This window comes from Oreochromis aureus, linkage group 22 (genome assembly GCF_013358895.1).
Source record: "Oreochromis aureus strain Israel breed Guangdong linkage group 22, ZZ_aureus, whole genome shotgun sequence".
Lineage (NCBI taxonomy): Eukaryota > Metazoa > Chordata > Actinopteri > Cichliformes > Cichlidae > Oreochromis > Oreochromis aureus.
Window position 1 is genome coordinate 5306278 of NC_052962.1, and position 20556 is coordinate 5326833.

Sequence of the window (20556 nt, forward strand, 5' to 3'; positions counted from 1 at the left end):
AAGGCCCCCATCACTGCTGAAAACCTGTTTGTAGCTCTAACGTCTCTTAGACGTTACAAACAAATCTGTCTATGTGAAATACAGATACATACAGCTGACCAACATTAGCTGCCACTGGATGTGTTCACAGCTGTGAGAGAGGCAGCACTGTGATCGCAGACAGAAACCTCCCTGCTTAAATTTGGTACTTGTATGTTGCAGGCAATACGCCTGAGTGCCAAGTCCAGTTTGGAGGAAACTGAACATCCAACAGTTAGGTGTCAGAAAGTGAACAGAAATTCTTTAGAAGCACATACAACACAATCAGCAAACAAATGAACAACAACACAGACTAACATGCCACCCAAAATAAAACAAAACAATCAGAATATAAAAGCTGCGGTCATATATGAAATGTTGAGGTGTTGGTGATGGCACTGGGACATATGGTGGGGCTAAAATAAAGGCGAAAAATAAAATAGTTGTGGTCACCATTGAATCAGAATTCATGCTTGTATAAAACAAACAAACAACCAAATAAAAAAAAAAAAACATGCCCCAAACATGGAGATGGAGCTGCTTTCTAATTCGATGGCTGAGGGTCACCTGATCAGGGCAGGTGAGGGGGGAGCAGACCGTCCAGACCTCATGTGTGTGGAGTCAGATCGATCGGTTGAGTGTGAGCGTGTGTAGATGGGTCGGTCGGCTGAACGAGATCGGCTGTAGTAATCTCTCCGGTCCATCCCACGACTGTACCTGCACATCACCATGATAACTGTCACCTAGATTACTATGACAACCACTGCAGCTGCAGGACAGGTCAGTTATCCACATCGCGGTGACGACCAGGTCTTTGTCACATGTGGTGGACTGGGAGTCATGAAGTATAAGGCACTGAAGGCTGATGAAATGCCACCAGAGAAGAGTTTGCTTTTATTTGGCACTGAATTTCCCAGAGGGCTTCAGTGAAACAGTAGAAAAACAGTGTTCCCTACATCTGCTCTACACAGTGTCAGCAGCCTTTCATTCTTAAGTCTCTTACACCTGAACTAGAAAATATTTTTTTTAAAGTTTTATTTGCTTTTGTTTATCTTCTGCTTGCTCCTTACTTACTTTTAATTTGAATTAATGAGGGCGATCATTTTAGATAAAATAATTATTGTGGGAGATCTTAACATTTATGGTAAGCTTAGCAACAAAGCACTAAAATAAATATCAAAACCTGCAGTTCCTTTGATGTCCAACAGAGGCTCCAGCAGTGAGTCAGTCAGAACAGACTCCCGTATTAAAACTTTACAGCAGAAATAAACATGATACAGCCTGATACAAAAACTGGTCTGGTCTGTATAGACCCTTCATATGAGGAGGATGTTTTCATAACTCACCTGTTTAAACTGGCTTAAAATTTCCATTATTAGTGGCATGGCCTCTTTGACTAACAGGTGGATGGCGACACAGATGGCTGTAGCTGCTAGCTCCCTGCTAGACGTCATCTCAGTAAATCAGTCTCTGAACTGGACTCTGGACCATGTTTATGATTTCTGAGCATTTTTAAATCATATTATCTTCCAATAGTATAGCTGCTGCAAAGTTAATGTAATAACAGACTGTCTAAGAAGTCTCAGCCCCACATTTGGTGAAATTCTAGGATTTTATTTTGATCTTAGTAATTAGCAGGCATCTATGTCTAAGTGATACTCCTGTACAGTCTTTGAATGCAGCTAGATAACCGAGCTAGCTAGCATTAGTTTATAAATGAGCAATTCACCCTTGAAATATGAAACAAAAAGACCAAAAAAATAAAAACAATTCACAAAATAAAAGCAGGTTAAAGTTGAGTCCAAATGTGGACTCCAGAAACCAGTGGATAGGAAGACAGTAGTTACATCATAAACATAACTACTCTCATAATGTAAATAAACCAAGTCAAGTTTTAATTGTACTGCGAATCTTGTCCTGACATACATCATAGAAAATGAGCATTTAAAAGTATGTCTTCAAAGTCATTGCACTGCGTCATCAGAGCACAAATGTTCATTTCACATTTCCCCGAAAAACATCATGATGATCCTTAAGATTTCTGGGAAAACATTCTGTGATTCGATGACACAAAAGCTGAACTTTTTTGGAAGGTTTGAGTCCTGTTACATGTGACATAAAGCTAACTTGGTGGCAGTAGTGTAATGGTCTCGGGCTGCTTTGTTGTTTCAGGACCTGTACAACTTGTTGTAATTGATGGAACCATGAATTCTGCTCTCTACCAGAAAATCCTGTAGGACATTAAATCTCATTTAAATGAGATTAAGATGCTCTGAACTTGAACAGGCAACAGATTTAGTGTCCTACAGATTTTCCAGGCCCATGCTGGAAAATCCTCCAATGTTGCTGAACTAAAACAATTCAGCAAAGCAGAGTGGGCTAAGATTCTTTCACAGTGATATAAAAGATTCACTGCTCGTGCAATTCTTGCTGCCAAGGTAAGCAGTTATGAGGTTTAGTGGAGAAAAATTGTTTGACCTGGAACATTTAAGTGTGACAAATATTCCCCCCCAAAGTACATTATATAACTTGCCTCATTCACACCCTTTCACACAAGCACTTTTTTCTGTGCTTTCTGTCTAACACTCACACACACATGAACACATCAGAGAGCAACTTGGGTTTCAGTGTCTTGCCCAGTGATATTTGGCATGCAAACTGGAGAATCTTGGGACAGAACCACCAATATTGATTAGTAGATTGCCTGCTCTACCTCTTGAGCTACAGTGACTCCTGAAAAGAAATCAGGGGCTAATACCTTTTCATGACACTGTATAAAGTGTCAATTCACAACAGTTGCCTCAAGGTGCTTTATACTGTAAGGTTGAGAAGCTACAATATTAGGCTACGTTCACACTGCAGGCGAAAGCGCATCAAATCCGATTTTTTTGACCCTATGCGACCCATATCCGATCATGGTATGACAGTGTGAACGGCACAAATCCGATATTTTCAAATCCGATCTGGGTCACTTTCGTATGTGGTACTGAATCCGATACATATCCGATGTTTTAGAAAGCGACTGCTGTGTGAACGGTCAAGTCGCATTAAATCCGTCTTTTACGTCACTGACACAAGACAGACGCCAATTATCAGCGCCGGAAAAGCGCCCGATAGGACATCGCGAACGATTTTTTGCCATCCGGTTAAACTGTTTGTCATGATCCTGGGTCATTTTGACCCAGCGTTTTGTGTTTCCTTGAAGTTCATTTTTGTGCCTTGTGTTTATTCTGATTTTGTATTAGTTTAGGGTTGAACTTGAAGTTTAGTGTTTTATCAGCCCTATCTGTGTCTGTCCTCCAGTCATCGTGTGTATTAGGATCAGCTGTTCTCCCCTCCTGTGTGTGATTACCCGATTACCTGGTGTGTGTATATTTAGTGGGTGTCGGTCTGTGCTCGTTGTCGGCTCGCCTGCGTTTGTCTGCATTTCTCCGCATCATTTAGGTATATCCCCGTGTCTCTCTGTTCCTCGCATCGTGTCCTCTGTTTGTGTTAGTTTTCCCAGTTTAGGTTCATGTTCAGTTCTGCCCTCACCTTGGGCTTTTCACTGTAAATAAATCTCCACCTGCATCTCCACTGCCGTCTGCATTTTGGGCCCTCCTTTCCTCAACACGACTGCTGCCCCAGCCGTGACAGTACGAGCCGACCAAACATGGACCCAGCAGCATCCGCACCCTTCCAGGAGTTTCGGGAGGAATTAATTGACACTGCTTCGAGGTTGGTTAACCTGTGGCTTGAACATGAGGGAGGGGAACTCAGCCGCGCTGTAGAAGCCAGGCTACAGCAGTTAATATCTACTCACCCCTGGCTTCTGGACTCTCTTCACCCGCTCGCACAGGACTTCATCCTCAACGAGCTTCATCTTCACCCTCCAGCCGCTACCGCTTCCCAACCCAGCCCGGCGGCGAATGTTTTGCTCTGCCCGCCGGGGAATCTGCGGCCTGGCACGCCGGATGTGGAATTACCCGGCCGGTCAGTGCTATCCCCAAGAGGGAAGCGACGTTCACGCCGCCGACGCCCATCGCCACAGCCGTGTCCTGAGACTTATGAGTTGCCGGCTGTGGTGAGTAAAAAAGACAGTAACCACAAGCCTTCCAGTTTAAGGACTGTTTATTCTGGGGCCGTTTTTTGTGCAGCCAGTAAGGACTATGGTGTTTTCCCTGGCTCACCTGCAACTGTCGTTTCCAAGAATGTGTTTCCAGGAGCTCACTTAGCTGCCCAGCAGCCTCTAGGAGCTCAGCTAGCCGCACAGCAGCCTCTAGGAGCTCAGCTAGCCGCACAGCAGCCTCTAGGAGCTCAGCTAGCCGCACAGCAGCCTCTAGGAGCTCAGCTAGCCGCACAGCAGCCTCTAGGAGCTCAGCTAGCCGCACAGCAGCCTCTAGGAGCTCAGCTAGCCGCACAGCAGCCTCTAGGGAGCTCAGCTAGCCGCACAGCAGCCTCTAGGAGCTCAGCTAGCCGCACAGCAGCCTCTAGGAGCTCAGCTAGCCGCACAGCAGCCACTAGCTCAGCTGGCCGCTCAGTCGTCACCTCCATCACATTCAGCCTCACAACCCATAGCTCAGTCACTATCACAACCTGACTTATTACAAACTATGTTACAGTCCATTTCCCAGTCTATAGCTCAGTTGATAAAAGAATCATCAGCCTTATCATCAGCTCAGTCTCCAACTTCGCCACCATTATTGTTCCAACCATTACTTCAGTCACCCTCAGATCAGCCACCTATTCAGTCGTCATCTTCACCTACTCCTCCTGTACAACAAGCGAAGCCAATCCAACCTGAAAAGAACTGTTTTTCATCTGTTCGGTCTAAGCAGAGAGACAAACCACACAATATTGTAATCAGTCCTCTAAAGCTGGTCATCCCAGAGACTGTGACGCACTTCAGGGCCTCCCCAGAGGCTGAGTTTCAGCCCTCAGCCCACTCTGGACCCCTGAAGGCTAAGACTCCAGCTGAGGACTGCACCCAGCTGTCGCTGCCTGAGCAGGGCCAGTGCTCCGCGCAGCTGCAATCAGCCCGATGTGTGCCAGGGGCCCCTGTGCCCGCTGGTTCTGTGACCATGTCCGCTGGGGGTTCTGGAGAGCCCGGCCAGCCCATTCTAGTCTCCGCTGGGGTTCTGGAGAGCCCGGCCAGCCCGTCCTCATGTCCGCTGGGGGTTCTGGAGAGCCCGGCCAGCCCGTCCTCATGTCCGCTGGGGGTTCTGGAGAGCCCGGCCAGCCCATTCTCGTCTCCGCTGGAGGGCCCGAGGAGCCTGTCCAGCAACCTGCCTCGTCAGCTGGAGGGTCCGAGGGACCGCTCCGGCCTCCTGTCTCCGCTGGAGGGCCCGAGGAGCCCGTCCAGCAACCTGCCTCGTCAGCTGGGGGTCCGAGGGACCGCCTCCGCCTCCTGTCTCCGCTGGAGGGCCCGAGGAGCCCGTCCCAGCAACCTGCCTCGCCAGCTGGGGGTCCGAGGGACCGCTCCTGCCTCCTGTCTCCGCTGGAGGGCCCGAGGAGCCCGTCCCAGCAACCTGCCTCGTCAGCTGGAGGGCCCGAGGAGCCCGTCCAGCCTCCTGACTCGTCAGCTGGAGGGCCCGAGGGACCGCTCCAGCCTCCTTCGTCATCAGCTGGAGGGCCCGAGGAGCCCGTCCAGCCTCCTGACTCGTCAGCTGGAGGGTCCGAGGGACCGCTCCAGCCTCCTTCGTCGTCAGCTGGGGGGCCCGAGGAGCCCGTCCAGCCACCAGCTGTTCCAGCAGCAGCTTCATCCTCATCAGCTGGTCCGGCCTCAGCGTCTGTTTCATCCTCGCCGCCTGGTCCGGCCTCAGCGTCTGTTCCTGCCTCGCCGCCTGGTCCGGCCTCAGCGTCTGTTCCTGCCTCGCCGCCTGGTCCGGCCTCAGCGTCTGTTCCTGCCTCGCCGCCTGGTCCGGCCTCAGCGTCTGTTCCTGCCTCGCCGCCTGGTCCGCCTCAGCGTCTGTTCCTGCCTCGCCGCCTGGTCCGCCTCAGCGTCTGTTCCTGCCTCGCCGCCTGGTCCGCCTCAGCGTCTGTTCCTGCCTCGCCGCCTGGTCCGGCCTCAGCGTCTGTTCCTGCCTCGCCGCCTGGTCCGCCTCAGCGTCTGTTCCTGCCTCGCCGCCTGGTCCGCCTCAGCGTCTGTTCCTGCCTCGCCGCCTGGTCCGCCTCAGCGTCTGTTCCTGCCTCGCCGCCTGGTCCGCCTCAGCGTCTGTTCCTGCCTCGCCGCCTGGTCCGGCCTCAGCGTCTGTTCCTGCCTCGCCGCCTGGTCCGGCCTCAGCGTCTGTTCCTGCCTCGCCGCCTGGTCCGGCCTCAGCGTCTGTTTCATCCTCGCCGCCTGGTCCGGCCTCAGCATCTGTTCCTGCCTCGCCGCCTGGTCCAGCTCCGGCTGCAGCCTCCGAGTCAGCCTCAGCCTCGTCAACACTGCCGTCAGAGCCAGCTCACCCTGTGCCACCTCATCCTTGTTGGCCGCTTTCCAGGCCTCTAAGCTGGCATCATGGCCGTCGAGGGCGGCCTCCTGAAAGAACTCGCCGCCACCGCTGGCTTCGCGGCCAACCTCCGGACCTGCTCTGCCACCGCCGTTGCCGTGTGCACGGTCGGCCCCCTGAACTGTTTGCCCGTTGCCGTGTGCACGGACGGCCCCCTGAACTGTTTCCACTTCGCCACCGCTGCCTTCCGCGCGGTCGGTTTTTGGATTTGTATCGCCAACGTGGCCGGCCTCCGGAGGTGAACTGTTTCAGACTCCTGAGTTGTCAGCCTCCGGGCCGGCCTCCTGAACTGTGTTTTGGGACCCTGTTCGAGGACTCCAGTGTGTGTGTATGTTGTGTTTTGGACAATCCATTCGGTTCGCTGGAGTTTGCTTTTGTTTGGTGTTGGTCCCTCCGTCCTGGGCCCCCCACCGCCCGCCCTGGGGTGGTCGTCTGTTTTTGTTTTGGTCTGTCTGGAGCCAGCCCTTGGAGGGGGGGTGCTGTCATGATCCTGGGTCATTTTGACCCAGCGTTTTGTGTTTCCTTGAAGTTCATTTTTGTGCCTTGTGTTTATTCTGATTTGAACTTGAAGTTTAGTGTTTTATCAGCCCTATCTGTGTCTGTCCTCCAGTCATCGTGTGTATTAGGATCAGCTGTTCTCCCCTCCTGTGTGTGATTACCCGATTACCTGGTGTGTGTATATTTAGTGGGTGTCGGTCTGTGCTCGTTGTCGGCTCGCCTGCGTTTGTCTGCGTTCTTCTGCATTTCTCCGCATCATTTAGGTATATCCCCGTGTCTCTCTGTTCCTCGCATCGTGTCCTCTGTTTGTGTTAGTTTTCCCAGTTTAGGTTCATGTTCAGTTCTGCCCTCACCTTGGGCTTTTCACTGTAAATAAATCTCCACCTGCATCTCCACTGCCGTCTGCATTTTGGGTCCTCCTTTCCTCAACACGACTGCTGCCCCAGCCGTGACACTGTTAGGAAGACCACGTTGGAGAAATGTGAACATTTTATTTTTACTGTATTTTCTGCAGATTCTGACAGAAATCTGCAACTATCCTTTGAAGCACCGCTCCTCTAAAACAGCAAAAAGGATCATTATTAGGTTATTTGCATTATTATGTAAATAACAAAATAACTTAAAGCAAAAATTTGGAAACAAAGTCCGAAGTCTTTATATTGAGGCCAATCAGTCAAACAATATTGTTTGCTCTGGGTCTAAACAGAGCGAGTTGTGTGTGACATCTTCTTTTGCGCATGCGGGCCGCTTTGAGCGTTCACACTAGAGCGCGTTTGATGTCGCATTTTATGTGTAGTGTGAACAAGCAGACAAAAAAAATCGGATTTGATCAAAAAATCGGAATTGAGCATTAAGACCTGCAGTGTGAACGTAGCCTTAGAGAGAAACCCTAATAACCAGACAACGCCTGTTGAGAAAACACTTGGCAACAGTGGGAAAGAAAACCTCCCTTTTGACAGGAAGAAACCTTCGACAGAACCAGGCTCAGGAAGGGGTAGCCATCAGGCCTAGGACTAGGTTTGGATTAAGGACACAGGCCCCCCATTTACTTTTAATATAAGATTCAAAACTTTCCTTTATAATAAAGCTTATAGTTAGGGCTGAATGCTAGGCTAAATCAGCTAGCCAAAGACTCATATCAGCCCCGCTCGGTGGCTTTCAAAAATGTGAAGAAGGACATAAATTTTGGACATTAACTGTATTTTGTCTGTTTGAGTCTGTCAATTAACAAAATGTTTCCATTGTATAATTACAGGTCAATCTGGGTAATGAGGTCCCAGAACTTTTTCTGTTATTTTACACATTTATCTTACAATTTAAGCCCTAACAAGTGTGTTGACAGAATTTTTTCATTTACTATTTTCTTTTATAAATGTAGAAAAACTGATGTGTTCTTGAAATTGGAATCTCTTTTATTACATTAAAATATCTCAGGGATAAAATGTGTAGTTAAGTTTGTTACACTGACAGTAAGGCGAATTTCAGTGGTCTGGCCCACTTAAGATCAAAGTGAGCTCTGTGTTGCCCACGATGTAAAGTTTGACATCTTTAAAGAAGGAAGTTCTTCATTCTCTACTGTTGCCAAGTGCTGCTCACAGGAGATCATCTGATAGTAGGGTTTTAATCTCTTGTAGAGTCTTACCTAAAAATATAAAGTGGCATCAGCTGCCTGATAAGATATGTATTTAAAAAATTGATCTGAATTGAATACACCTGTTCTTTACTGCCACAACAACTGGTAGGTCTGAATGTCCACCTTTAAACAGTCAAACTGTTTAAATGTTCATCCATTTACCTCAGTAGTTCCTCATCGTAGGTGTCAGGCTCATAGGGAAAATCAGGGATGAAGTCCTGACTGAAGAACAGAAAGATGTCAGAACTGCAAAACATGATGAGTCTGAACCTACCATCAACCTCTAACACTACATCCTAATTTCCAAGGCTCACCTGTAGTCATCACAGCTCCCATTGATGATGTGGTTTGTCCAGCTGTGGTTAGGGCCATTAAAATATCTTACACACAGAAAAGGATTACAAGAAAGAAAAATACCCCACTTTCTTAGATCATTGCTTTTACTGCTGGTACTATGACTACTGCAACTGCTGGAATTCTAGTAGAGAAGTACCTGTCATGGGAATCAAGTGAGTTGGCAAGCGACATCCGCCTCAATGGCCTACACAGGGAGAAGCAGTGTCCAGTCAGAGCACCAGTCAGAGCAGTACAACTGCTGTTCTACAACCAGTACTATTAACTGTACCACTAAGTGCTCTACAGGGACACTAAAACTAAATATTATAACCTGGACCATAACTACTACTACAATCAATACTACTACAATCAATAATCAAGCCGGCAGTATAAGCAACTCTAAGCTGTAATGTCAAAACCAGTTCAAAAGCAGAACTCAAAGCTGCAGCATAAAAATATCTCTGTAACCCAGTACATCACCCAGTAAATGAATTTACTCCAACAAGATCTAACTGTTACTGTAGCCAGAAGCAGAACAACTAGTAGTAAAACATCAAAGAAAAGCACTAAATCTACTTCTAAAACCTGTACAAGGATCAGATCTCTAATCAATATGCAACCCGTTTCCTGATTCAAACCTGTTCAGCAGCAGCAGAGAGGTGGGGTTTACCTGACTCTGACACACCTGCTGCAGTCCGACACCATGTTAACTGGTTATTCATTATCAGTTTGCAGATAAACAATATTACATGATGCAGGGTGCATGCTGATTAGCTGGTGTCCAGATGACTCACATCAGGCATGTTCCTATGTGTTACCATAGTTACCTGTTCGGGCTGCTGTATTGGCTGGCATCAGAGAATGCTCGGCTCAGTTTGGAGCCCCGCAGCAGCCGCACCGCGTCCTCCCGATATAACGGGTAAAGAGGGTTATTGCTGGCAACCAGATGTCAAAGGTCAGAGTGGCAAGAACAGAAAAGTCTGGATAAAATGAGGATGATGCCTTTAGGAAGGCCACTTCCTGTCTGACTCCAAAAGCTTATTGGTTTAAAAATTCAAGTTCAAAGTTCAAGATAAAAACCCATAAGTCGTATTAAACCTTGAATACTAATTATTGCACTTTTAAAGCAGTAAACTGGTGACAAAAAAAAAAAAAAGCATAACAAAAGAAACTGCCAGGAAAGGGAAGATAACAGCTCATGTGAGTTTTACGGCTGCCAGCATGCCAGACCAACATAACTTTAGCTTTGCTAATGACATGAGAGCGATGGTGCTACAATTCTAGAGCGTGAAACAGCCGCGGTGAATGCCAAGATTATTAACTTTCTTAGAAAACATCTAAACAACAGGGAATGATGTTAACACATTCTCCACACATGGTCGAAGTCCCTGAGGTGACCAACAGTCTGAATGATATCAAGGACAGTCTGGATTTTTGGAAAATGCTGAAAGAGTTATGAGAGCCAAAGTACTTAGTAGAATCCATCCCGATCAAGCTAGTTTTATCCAGTCAAAAATTCTGTAGTCATAGGGGCACTATATATTTCTTCCTCTTGAACAATATGGATTTAGCTACTAATGTTTTGAGTTTATTAGACTTCTATATGATAAATGCCAAATGGACTGGTACTTATGTAGTGCCTTTATACTCAATTTGAGCACTCAGAGCACTTTCTATTACAAGTCTCATTCATCTGGTCTCACACACACATTCATATAGTGCAACATTTGCTGAACATTTGGACTTCAGGGTGGCTGTAGCTCGGGAGGTAGAGCAGATAATCTAATAATTGTAAGGTTGGTGGTTGATCCCTGTCTGCTCTAGCCTGCATGCCAAAGCGCCTCGGGCAAGATACTGGAACATTGCGATGCGATCACTGCAGTCTGAATAGTAGGTAGAAAGCATGTCATAAGAACCACTTCATTTATAATTTACAAGGAAATTTCAACCGACTTGAGTAGCTGGGGAATGAACCACCAACCTTTCGATTGCTCGCCAACCTGCTCAACCCGATCCACAGCCGCTGATATTATAAAAACACTGACATTATTTCCACAGCATTTTGACTCATGTAGACATACTGCACAGCTGCTGCTACCTGTTGGATCAGTGATTTCCAAGGGATACAAATAGGAGATATGCGCTATAAGATAATGCTGTACATAGTAAATGATCACCTGGACAAAGTCTGAGGCACTTCATCAGACTCGATATCTCTTGAGAACAGCTGAGTTTTAATAGCCTAAACACGGTGTTACTTATTACAAACTTAATGTTTGCATATAGTCACTCTTTTGGATAAGCTCAATAAGGATAGAGAAAGATGGAAATACATATTTATAACTTTATGGGGAAAGACCAATAAACTCACAATAAATTATCTCCAATAAGCTCTCACAGTCAAGAATCTTTTGAAGTACATGATACGATAAATACTGTAGTTTTATTGCAGATTAAAGCATCAACTTGCTGTACTCCCAAATCTTCTCTGGTGGCATCTTTCCTTTTCTACCCTCACGTCCCATCTTGTCTTTCTCATTTTAGCTCTTCAGGTACCTTTTTTAGTTTCTTCTTTTGTTGTTGTGTTTTGGACCCATCTCAAATCCCCAACACACAGATACTTACCTGTGAGGAGGTGGCTGGCTCGGTGACCGTGACCTCATTCTGACCAAGTCAGAACGGGAGCAGTGATTGGGAGAAATCACTTGCTCTGGCACTGAGAGGGTGGAACTATGGAATTCGCGCCCATTCTGTCTGTAGTCTGCACACAGAGAAACAGAGCAGGAGTTCAGCCATCAACCCTGACTCAGTCATTTTGTAATCTCAAGTTATGCAGTCACATTTATGTCATAATCCTCAAATGGTTTACCTTCAGCAGTTTGAGGAACTTATAAAATGATTAGATTCCACAGCAGCATGTTTTTAATCCATTTGAGCCAGCTAGTATTCTCTCCAGTATCCTTTAAAATGAGACTGCAGTGAATGATGGGATATGGAGTTTACCTGATATCACCCCAATGCCGTCTTCACAGTCATAATCTGAAAACTCGCTGTCACTGATCCTCTGAGACCCTGCAGATGGACAGAGGGAGGACATTTAAGCCTGTAAGCAGCTCATCTGTAATCTTCTACAAGAAGGTCAACAAATCTAACACTCCCAGACCGAACAGCCAGAGGACAAACCAGTTAACACAGGAGCAATAAAAGACACATTCATCTGATATTACACACAGACTCCCTTAAACCTTTTACAACTCCTTGACCAGAACCTTTTCATCCACATCCACATCAGCCTTTAACAAATGTGTGAAATTTAGCAGCAGTCACAGTATCGGACTGAATACTAAAATTAATAATTTTCTGGCCACACAAAGGCCAGCATGTTTATACACAAATAAGATTTCTGCATTAGTCCCAAAAATGAAGCAGAGTGGTCAGAGTTTGATGATAGGTGGCTGCATGAGAGATTAAGGTACTAGAAAGAGAACATTTATAGATGGCATCATGAGTATGTATCAGTGTACCAAAATGAAGTCAACTTCCTGTCCATAAACTGTTAAAGCATAAAAACATCCAGACAAAAGTTCCAAGGAGGAAAGTAGAGATGAGTGTGTCACTTGCTGTCATCTTTTAAAGAGAAATGTGGAGCAACACAACCCGTCCAGCAAAGATCAGCTGGAAGAAAAATATAAAGAGCGATAGAACACCTGTGGGAATTTGAGCAGCACTGACCTCCTCCATCCTGAGGAGTCCATGCTCACGACTTTAACATGAGTCTCTCTGCAGAAATAAAGCTGGACATAACAACTGCATCATTGTTATAGAAATGATGCAGTGATCACTTCTGTTCTCTGATTTATTTTTCTGTTGTGAACTCCATATCAGCAAAGGGTCATATTTTGTTCCACAGGGTCATACAGTGCTATCAATAACATAAATGAAGTCCAACTCACAGGATAATTGAACTAAAACACAGTTACAGGTTACAATGACAATACTGACAAAAAAAAAATCCGCCATCAAAATTAAGCAACATTTTGACCAGCTATCTGATATGTACCACTGGTTAGGTCATTGTAGCCGTTCACCTGAGGATTTCCAACCATAAAACTCATCATAAAACTGTCTTAGTTGTTGTTTTTTTGTTTTAAGAAGTTGAACTGGGCTGACCATATGTTCATATATTCAACATCCTACACCTAGAACCTCCATTTGACTCCTCCTGGTACAACATCAAAGATCTCCCACAAGAAGATCCAGAACTCCCCTGAGAGACTTACCAAGAATCCACTGAACAGTCTAAGGCTGTCCAGAACCTTTTCATGCACAGTTTGACATATCTTCAAGGAACCCAATAACCTTCTGGATGCACTCACTCTAATCAATCACTCCAGGATCCAGGCAGCTAGTTCTGTTCTAGTCCTTCAAAGATCAAACCCTAATTATCGAGTTTCGAGTAGCTGAGGTACAGATATTTCAACAACTACATCTCCCATGATTTGGCTACATAATATCTTTCATGAGAGCTTTCTGCCTGGTAAAATAACATTTAATTACATCACTATAATATGATCAGGCAGGGCTATATTTGTGCAGCGATTTTCAATCAACAACTTATTAAAACGATAAATACTAAATAGCACAAGAAATGGATAGCTTAGCATCACACAGCGAAATGCCATAGAGGTCAGCATTAGCAACAGAGGGTCAGAAGCTCACTTGTGCATGCGCACACACACACACACACACACACACACACACACACACACACAAGGGCGCACGTTTTTACCTGAGTTATAGTAATGACCTTTGTCTAGCAAAGCGTTGTGGGTGATTTAAAATAAAGAAAAACAAATGAAACAAAAAAAGAAGAACACGTTAACAATAAAGCATAATAAACAAATAAAGAAATGAATGAGAGGACTGGTGTTGGATTGGATCTGCCAGAGGCCTGGTCTGCTGTGACTGGTTGTTAGGTTGTTGGACTAAACATTCACTGATGAAATAAGCCCTATCCAACATTCTTTCATTTTGAGCTTTTCTACAATTGACTTCAGGGGCATACATGTAGGAAGAGCCCAGCAGCGACATGGCAACCAGAGACCATCGTGTTAGTGAGGCAGAGTGAGTGTATACTGAAGTTTTTTCTCCCTTTTTCTTTGCTACAACTAGCTGACTACCAACAGAAACAAAGGCTACCATTGATAGACATATTAGAGGGTTACCTCAGCAACCAGAGGCTGGACTCTCCATTAAGTCTGCAAAAAGATGAATGTCGAGTTTTGGACTCCTTCAGTCATTTGACTCTTGTCAATCTTTGGCAACAAATCTCAGAGTTCTCCTTTCTCCTCCGACTCTATAACATGGTAAGGTCAGGGTTGTTTCAAATTTATTCCTTTCAGCAAGTTGGAATTTTCACATATTTCTAAAACTCCTATTCCCCTGTCAGCATCAAAGCAGTTTGAACAAAAGTTCAGCAACCGACTCATTTTCCAGTGATCAGGGCATAAATCAACTACAGTGAAATTACCAGTCCCAGCAGAGGAGAGCATCCCTCCAAATGATCCATCAAATAACATGTTGTTGTGTGAGGTTGTGACACACGTTTTGTGTGTGTGTGTGTGTGTGTGTGTGTGTGTGTGTGTGTGTGTGTGTGTGTGTGTGTGTGTGTGTGTGTGTGTGTGAGTGTGTGAGAGAGAGAGAGAGAGAGAGAGAGAGAGAGAGAGAGAGACTGTGTGTGTGTGTCTCACTCTGCAGCCTCCTGCTGCTGTGTGTGTGCTCAGCCTGCAGTCCTCTCCTCTGCAGGTAGGGGGAGGCTTTGGGCAGTGGCAGAGAGGAAACGTCATGAAGCTGCAGTTTGTACCAGTGAGGCTGATCGTCGAGCAGAGCCGACTCCATCTCTATCAGGATCTGACTCAGGAGAATGGATGCAAAACATACAGAGAACATACAGAAACACTAAGAATATACAGAGTATGTAGTAAGGAGAACGAATTAAGAACTGGGAGCAAGCACATGGACCTGTTTTAACATTTTCAGTGCCAATTGACACTAGAATCACAAAGGGGGTCACTTTGACCCTTTGGCATTTTCAAATTCTGTTAAATTAAAATTCCATCATCTCAGACTTCATGAGTTTTCCGAAAATGTGTTTAATCATCTGTGAATTTAGGGGTGTGTGGGACAAGAAAAAAAAAATCACGATCACTTATAATCACAACTGCAGAGGACGTTATTCTGACCCCAGTAAGTAATGTAAGACAAGGCACACTGGGTTGCCTAGCAACATGCATCATTTATTGGTATTTTGATATGTAGGCTGCAATAACATGAACCAGTGCTAGGGATCTATAATTCAATAAAAACTGAATAATTACTGCAGGACTGAACAGGTGATGAATGTGATGTCAAGGCAAGGCAGAGTAGGTCAGAACTGAACTGTTAAAGGTTTTTAGTTTAATGGGTTTTCCCCATATCCTCTCCATTGTTCTGTATTGTTCATGGGTTCTCACCTCTCCCAAGAACTGGCTCTCCTCCTCTCGGACTCGAGCCTGGTCCCAGACTGTCAGCTCAAGCATTCGCTCCCTGAACTCACGTCGATGGACTGGAGAGTACATGAAGGTTTGGTTCCACCGAGGTTCCAACGACTTCTTTACCGTCTTTGTCCTCCGCTTACTCTTATCACTGTTAAATGAGGAAGGTACAATTAACAGCCAATCACAGAGAATAGTCCACTACTGGTTTTAAAGGATACCAGAAGTTCTACAGTTTTACTTTTCAAGGAACCTCTGATCCATAAAACACTGGTCTTTGATTGCTTTTTCACCTTCTATCTGGCAGGAAATAGATCTTGACGTATGGGTTCCGGGGTCGGCCGTCATCCCGAGCAGGAAGTTCTTTGGCTCCAAGAACGGTGACAATCAGTTGGTGGCCGACTTTATCATACCATAGCTTCACCTGTAGAATACCCACAACATCATCATCAGGACACTATAGTAATACAGAAGAAGCCTGGAGAACAACAAAAAAATGACCAAAGAAAAGAAGCTCCGGTCATCAGCAGGAGATACCCTGCAGAAAAGTTTTGTTAGCAGAGCAGAACAAAAGCACCTACAAATTCAAACAGACAATATAACCAATTACCAGCTGAGCCCAGTGAAACACCAGGTGATTGCTACAGAAAACACAGAGAACCCAGTAAGATGATAACCAAAAGGGGACATGAAGAAAATTGTATCAACCCATAACTGTAATGGAACCCCAAGGAACAGCAACAGAGTCAGGACCCCTGGAAGGAACCTTAGAGAGTTTTTACAAAGCAAAAAGTAGAGGTACAAAACAGAATCACAAAACTGCAGGGGAATGCAGCTGAGCCTTAGCATGAATAGATATTGAAAAATAGTTATGGAACACAGCTAAAGGAGGCAAAATTCTTTGGAAGAGCAAAGGACCCTACAGACAAGAACAGTGCTAACAGAACTATACTGTAAAGTTCTCATATTTATATAACACTTTTCTACTCTTACCGACCGCTCAAAGTACTTTAACTACAAGCACATTTTAGAATTGTCTCTAGCCACATAAGCTGAATCATTTAGAACAACAATGGATACCCTCAGAACCACTAAAAGCAGAAAGTTGGAGGACTTTGTTCTGCTTCTTCTGTGATAAATTTATCTACAGCCTAAAAGACTACACTACAGAGTAAATAAAGATGAACATGCACACACCATCCTTTTCAACTTTTACCTGAATCCGGGGAACCAGAGGTTGCCTGTCCACAGTCTGAAAACACACATCACCATGGAAATGCTATTAACTGACTGCTGAGTGGCTGTGTTACGATGCAGTGCATGCTGGGTAAACTTACTGAGACCTGTCCAGACAGAACACTGGGGCTCATTGGAGATGTGACAGAGATGGATGGGCCAACTTTCTGAGAGTCAAAGGAACTGGAACCTGAACATTAAATAAACCAATTCTGAGTCAGCAGGAACTTTGGTCACTATCAGATCTATGGAAGTTCTTAATGAACAGGACAGATGTAGTTTTTGTTTTATATAGACTCACTGGAGTTCAGCTGGACATGGGCACTCTCTCTTGATCTGGAAACATCTCTGAAGAACACAGAATCAGCAACAATCTGTTACTGTGATGTTCTAAGAGAAGAGAGCAACCTCAGAAATATTTTCTGCCTCTCAGCTTGATCAGAGACCCACCCTATCGGTCGACACGCCACCAGCTCCACCTGTGGTTCTTGTTTGGACTCCAGTATGATGTTGTAGACCTCATTAAATGTGGCTCCTTGAAGAACCCGACCGTTCCACTCCAGAACCTGATCTCCTAAAGCAGAAAAGAAGAAAAGATAACATTGTAGAGTCCATCTAATTCAGTTTTAGCAACCTCTGACTCAGTGAACAAAGTAACTAAGACCTATCAGGAAAATCAGTGTGTTTACCTGGTCTCAGGTGACCCACAGTGTCAGCCAGACTACCTTTCTTCACCTTAGTGATGAAAGCACAGAGACGACCAGACTCTGTCATCTTTCCACCGACAACCTGCAAACATACAGCACCAAACTGTATTATCAAAGGAGGAGAATGAAGAGAAGAGAAGAATAGCGGAAGAAAAAGGAAAAGGAAAAGGCAGTAGAACAAAGCAGAAGAAGGCCACCTTGAGTCCCAGCAGTGCTCCTGTATCTGCGGGAACAGTTCCGTCCTTCATCCGCTTGTTCAGTAAAATTCGACCAATCAGACGCTCTCCATCCTTGGAGGGCTGCCATGTGACTGGCTGCTGATGATTCACAATGGGAAACACATGGTTACTTAGCAACAACAGCAACCAACAACAGTTCAGCATTCAGAACAGGGTTTGTTTGGTGGATTACTGACAGGGCAGGGCGTCAACTCACCATAGACATGGGTGCAGGCTCGCCATGCCAGGAACCATGATCCCACCATTGACTACTGTCCATGTCTCCTAGCAACCAGAAGAGGTTAAAGGTGTTTTAAAACACATACACACATGTCTTTGGCTTGTAGGAGGAAGTGGGAGTATCCAGAGAAGCCACAAATGCACAATGTGAACCTGCAAAATCTACACAGGGAGAACTTTTGTGGGGGTCAATCTTTTGAGGCTGCCAACGACCACATTTTTGAGCGAGAAGACAGATATGTGAAAGGAGTAAAAGAGGCCATCTATGTTTACTGTGAATGACCATCTATGAACAGAGAGGATGGCTTATTACACCGTTTGCTATCTACAATGCATTCTGAGATCCTTCCCAGTCATACTGAGACACGCCTTTCTTTACACCTTGCCTCATGTGATGAGGCACTTGGTAAATGCTGGTTTAACGACCCTTCTAAGGGACAACCCCGCTCTGTGGTTTTAATACCTGGGACTAAGGTTGGGAGATATGTACAAATTTTCCAACCAACAATCATCCAATAACCGACAACAGGCGATATATTTGCGCAGGGGCAGACTTTTTGATGGGCAGAGCAATATAATCGTGCACTGACTGATTTGCACATTTAGAATTTATAAATTTTGTTTAGAGGGAATATTTTACCTTCTTTTCTTTTCTACTTTTTGGACTATTCATTTATCTATTCATTTGAGATGTGACAAATCGCACAAAAGACTTAAAGTTATGTTTGCCGGAAGAGACATTTTGAATTTTAACATACTTTTTGTTTAATTTTGTATTTGTTGTTTGGTCGAGCGTGTACGACAGATAAACACTGGAATGGCCTGTAAACAAAGTTATAGTGGAAAAACGAAGCCAGTTTCTCTTTGTTTCCCTCCCAACCATTGTGGGGTTTTTAATTAAATAAAATGTTTGGGTTTTTTTCTGAACATAGGCTACTGCCTTTCTTTCTTTCTGTTATGAGTTTGAGTAAATGAATTGCTGCATTTGGGCACACTCTGAGGAGGGTGCAGTAGCTGGAAGACGGTGCCGTTACAACAGCCCTATTATTTTTTTCCCTTGACTGATTCTCTTAACTTTAACCAACATTATTAGCAAAGTTACTCATGGGCAAATAAATAAATAAATCGCTCTTGTATAAACGATCAGTGAAAGGCTCAGCCTATCGTTGATGGTTGATAAATTTTACCAGTTGCCCAACATCACCTCGGACTCTCCACCATTTGGTTTTAGAAATGAAGAAGCCTCTCGAATGAAACGTCTTCAAAGAACTTTAGGTCCAGCCAGTTGATTTTTTTCCAAGCTCCTTAAGACTCCTCATGACCTGGATGGAACCTACACAGACATCCTCTATGTACATTAACACCAACATGAAAATTGCTGAATAATGTTATCAATCAGCTGCTCAATAAGCTGAGGTTTTTGGCACCAATTATGGACCATCAACAGGAAAAATAGGAAGAACAGTTAACCTGCTGTAACCACATTTACTTACATAAATACACACAATTCTCGGTTCTGGATGAGCAGAACTAAGTGATGCCGCTGTAAACAGCCCATCCCTCAAAATAATCAAAATTTGGTTTAAACTGTTAAAGCAGCAACTCTTCACATTAAGCAGAGCTGGTTTTAAGCAAACCAGGATGTCAATCATGTAGCAGCTCACCTGGTTCACCATCCATCACAGTTCACAGATTTTGTCTGTGAAAAGAAAATTATGACCTTGAGTCATTATGGCCATTGGCCATTATGTGACCATAAGAAGTTTCACTAAAATCTGAACACTCCTCTAGGAGCACAATCGATTCTGGATGCACGAACTCCTCATCAGTCGTTAAAACAGAGGCACTAAAAATGACTGGTTAATAAACCTGAACAAATTCAACAATGGATGGATAAAAAATTAATTTAGTTTCAAACATCACCAGCATTGCTTTGAAAAAAAAAAGTTAACTGTTGAAGAATTTCTCAATTTTGAGGGCTCAGATGAAGCTGATGGTAAATAAAGAGATTTTTAACCCTCCGTGGAGAATCCTTTGCAAAATTAACCCATGGACCTGAGCACAGAATGGATTTCCTCCTTTGTGCTGTATGAGGCTCCTTCTGCTTTTATTTCAATCTTCAGCAGTGAAATGCAGCTGCATCATCTTCACATTTGCTCTCTGAATGTTCCTCCTGGCCTTCATGTAAAGCTGTGCTGCAGACATGCTACAGTCTGCCCCCCCCCCCGAAGATACTTGACAAAACTCTAACTAATCAGAACAGCCAAATCAGAACAGTAACACCAGATTACTGAAACGTCATATTTATCTCAAACAAAATGTCAAAACATGTTGATGTGTGTACTTGTAATCATAGTTCTCCAAGTTACATAGCTTTCAAATGCTTCACTCACAGGTCCGCCTGGACGCCATGAAGGACAAGGAGGAGGCTTCAGGGGAGCAGGAGGAAGATGAGAAAGAACCTGTAATCCATGTAGCAGCCTCTCCTCCTCCTCACTGGGTTTCTGTGTGCTGTTTGTTCCGAGTACTGCCTGCAGTTTGCAGAGCAGTTCATGCCTGTCAGTAATGAGATTATTGTAGTCCAACTGTCAAGTGCATGTTTGTGCCTTCAGTGTTTACAGTTAGTTTGGAGAAGACTTGAAGTTGATAGAGGGGATCAACTTTGGG

General features: G+C 44.7%; 1 protein-coding gene across 1 annotated transcript in view; it reads right to left on the reverse strand.

The window, feature by feature from the left end:
* The window catches only part of rims2b (regulating synaptic membrane exocytosis 2b), a 71330-nt gene that overhangs the window by 17250 nt on the left and 33524 nt on the right, over positions 1-20556 (reverse strand). The window contains exons 9-24 of the mRNA XM_039605625.1: positions 17867-17934; positions 17629-17748; positions 17414-17513; positions 17175-17298; positions 17026-17072; positions 16826-16914; positions 15782-15912; positions 15468-15639; positions 14706-14865; positions 11959-12027; positions 11581-11716; positions 9783-9890; positions 9113-9160; positions 8934-8999; positions 8782-8841; positions 586-735 (exon numbers count right to left, since the gene is read on the reverse strand). Coding sequence (XP_039461559.1) covers positions 586-735; positions 8782-8841; positions 8934-8999; positions 9113-9160; positions 9783-9890; positions 11581-11716; positions 11959-12027; positions 14706-14865; positions 15468-15639; positions 15782-15912; positions 16826-16914; positions 17026-17072; positions 17175-17298; positions 17414-17513; positions 17629-17748; positions 17867-17934 — 1648 coding nt within the window. The remainder of the gene's footprint in view (positions 1-585; positions 736-8781; positions 8842-8933; positions 9000-9112; positions 9161-9782; positions 9891-11580; positions 11717-11958; positions 12028-14705; positions 14866-15467; positions 15640-15781; positions 15913-16825; positions 16915-17025; positions 17073-17174; positions 17299-17413; positions 17514-17628; positions 17749-17866; positions 17935-20556) is intronic.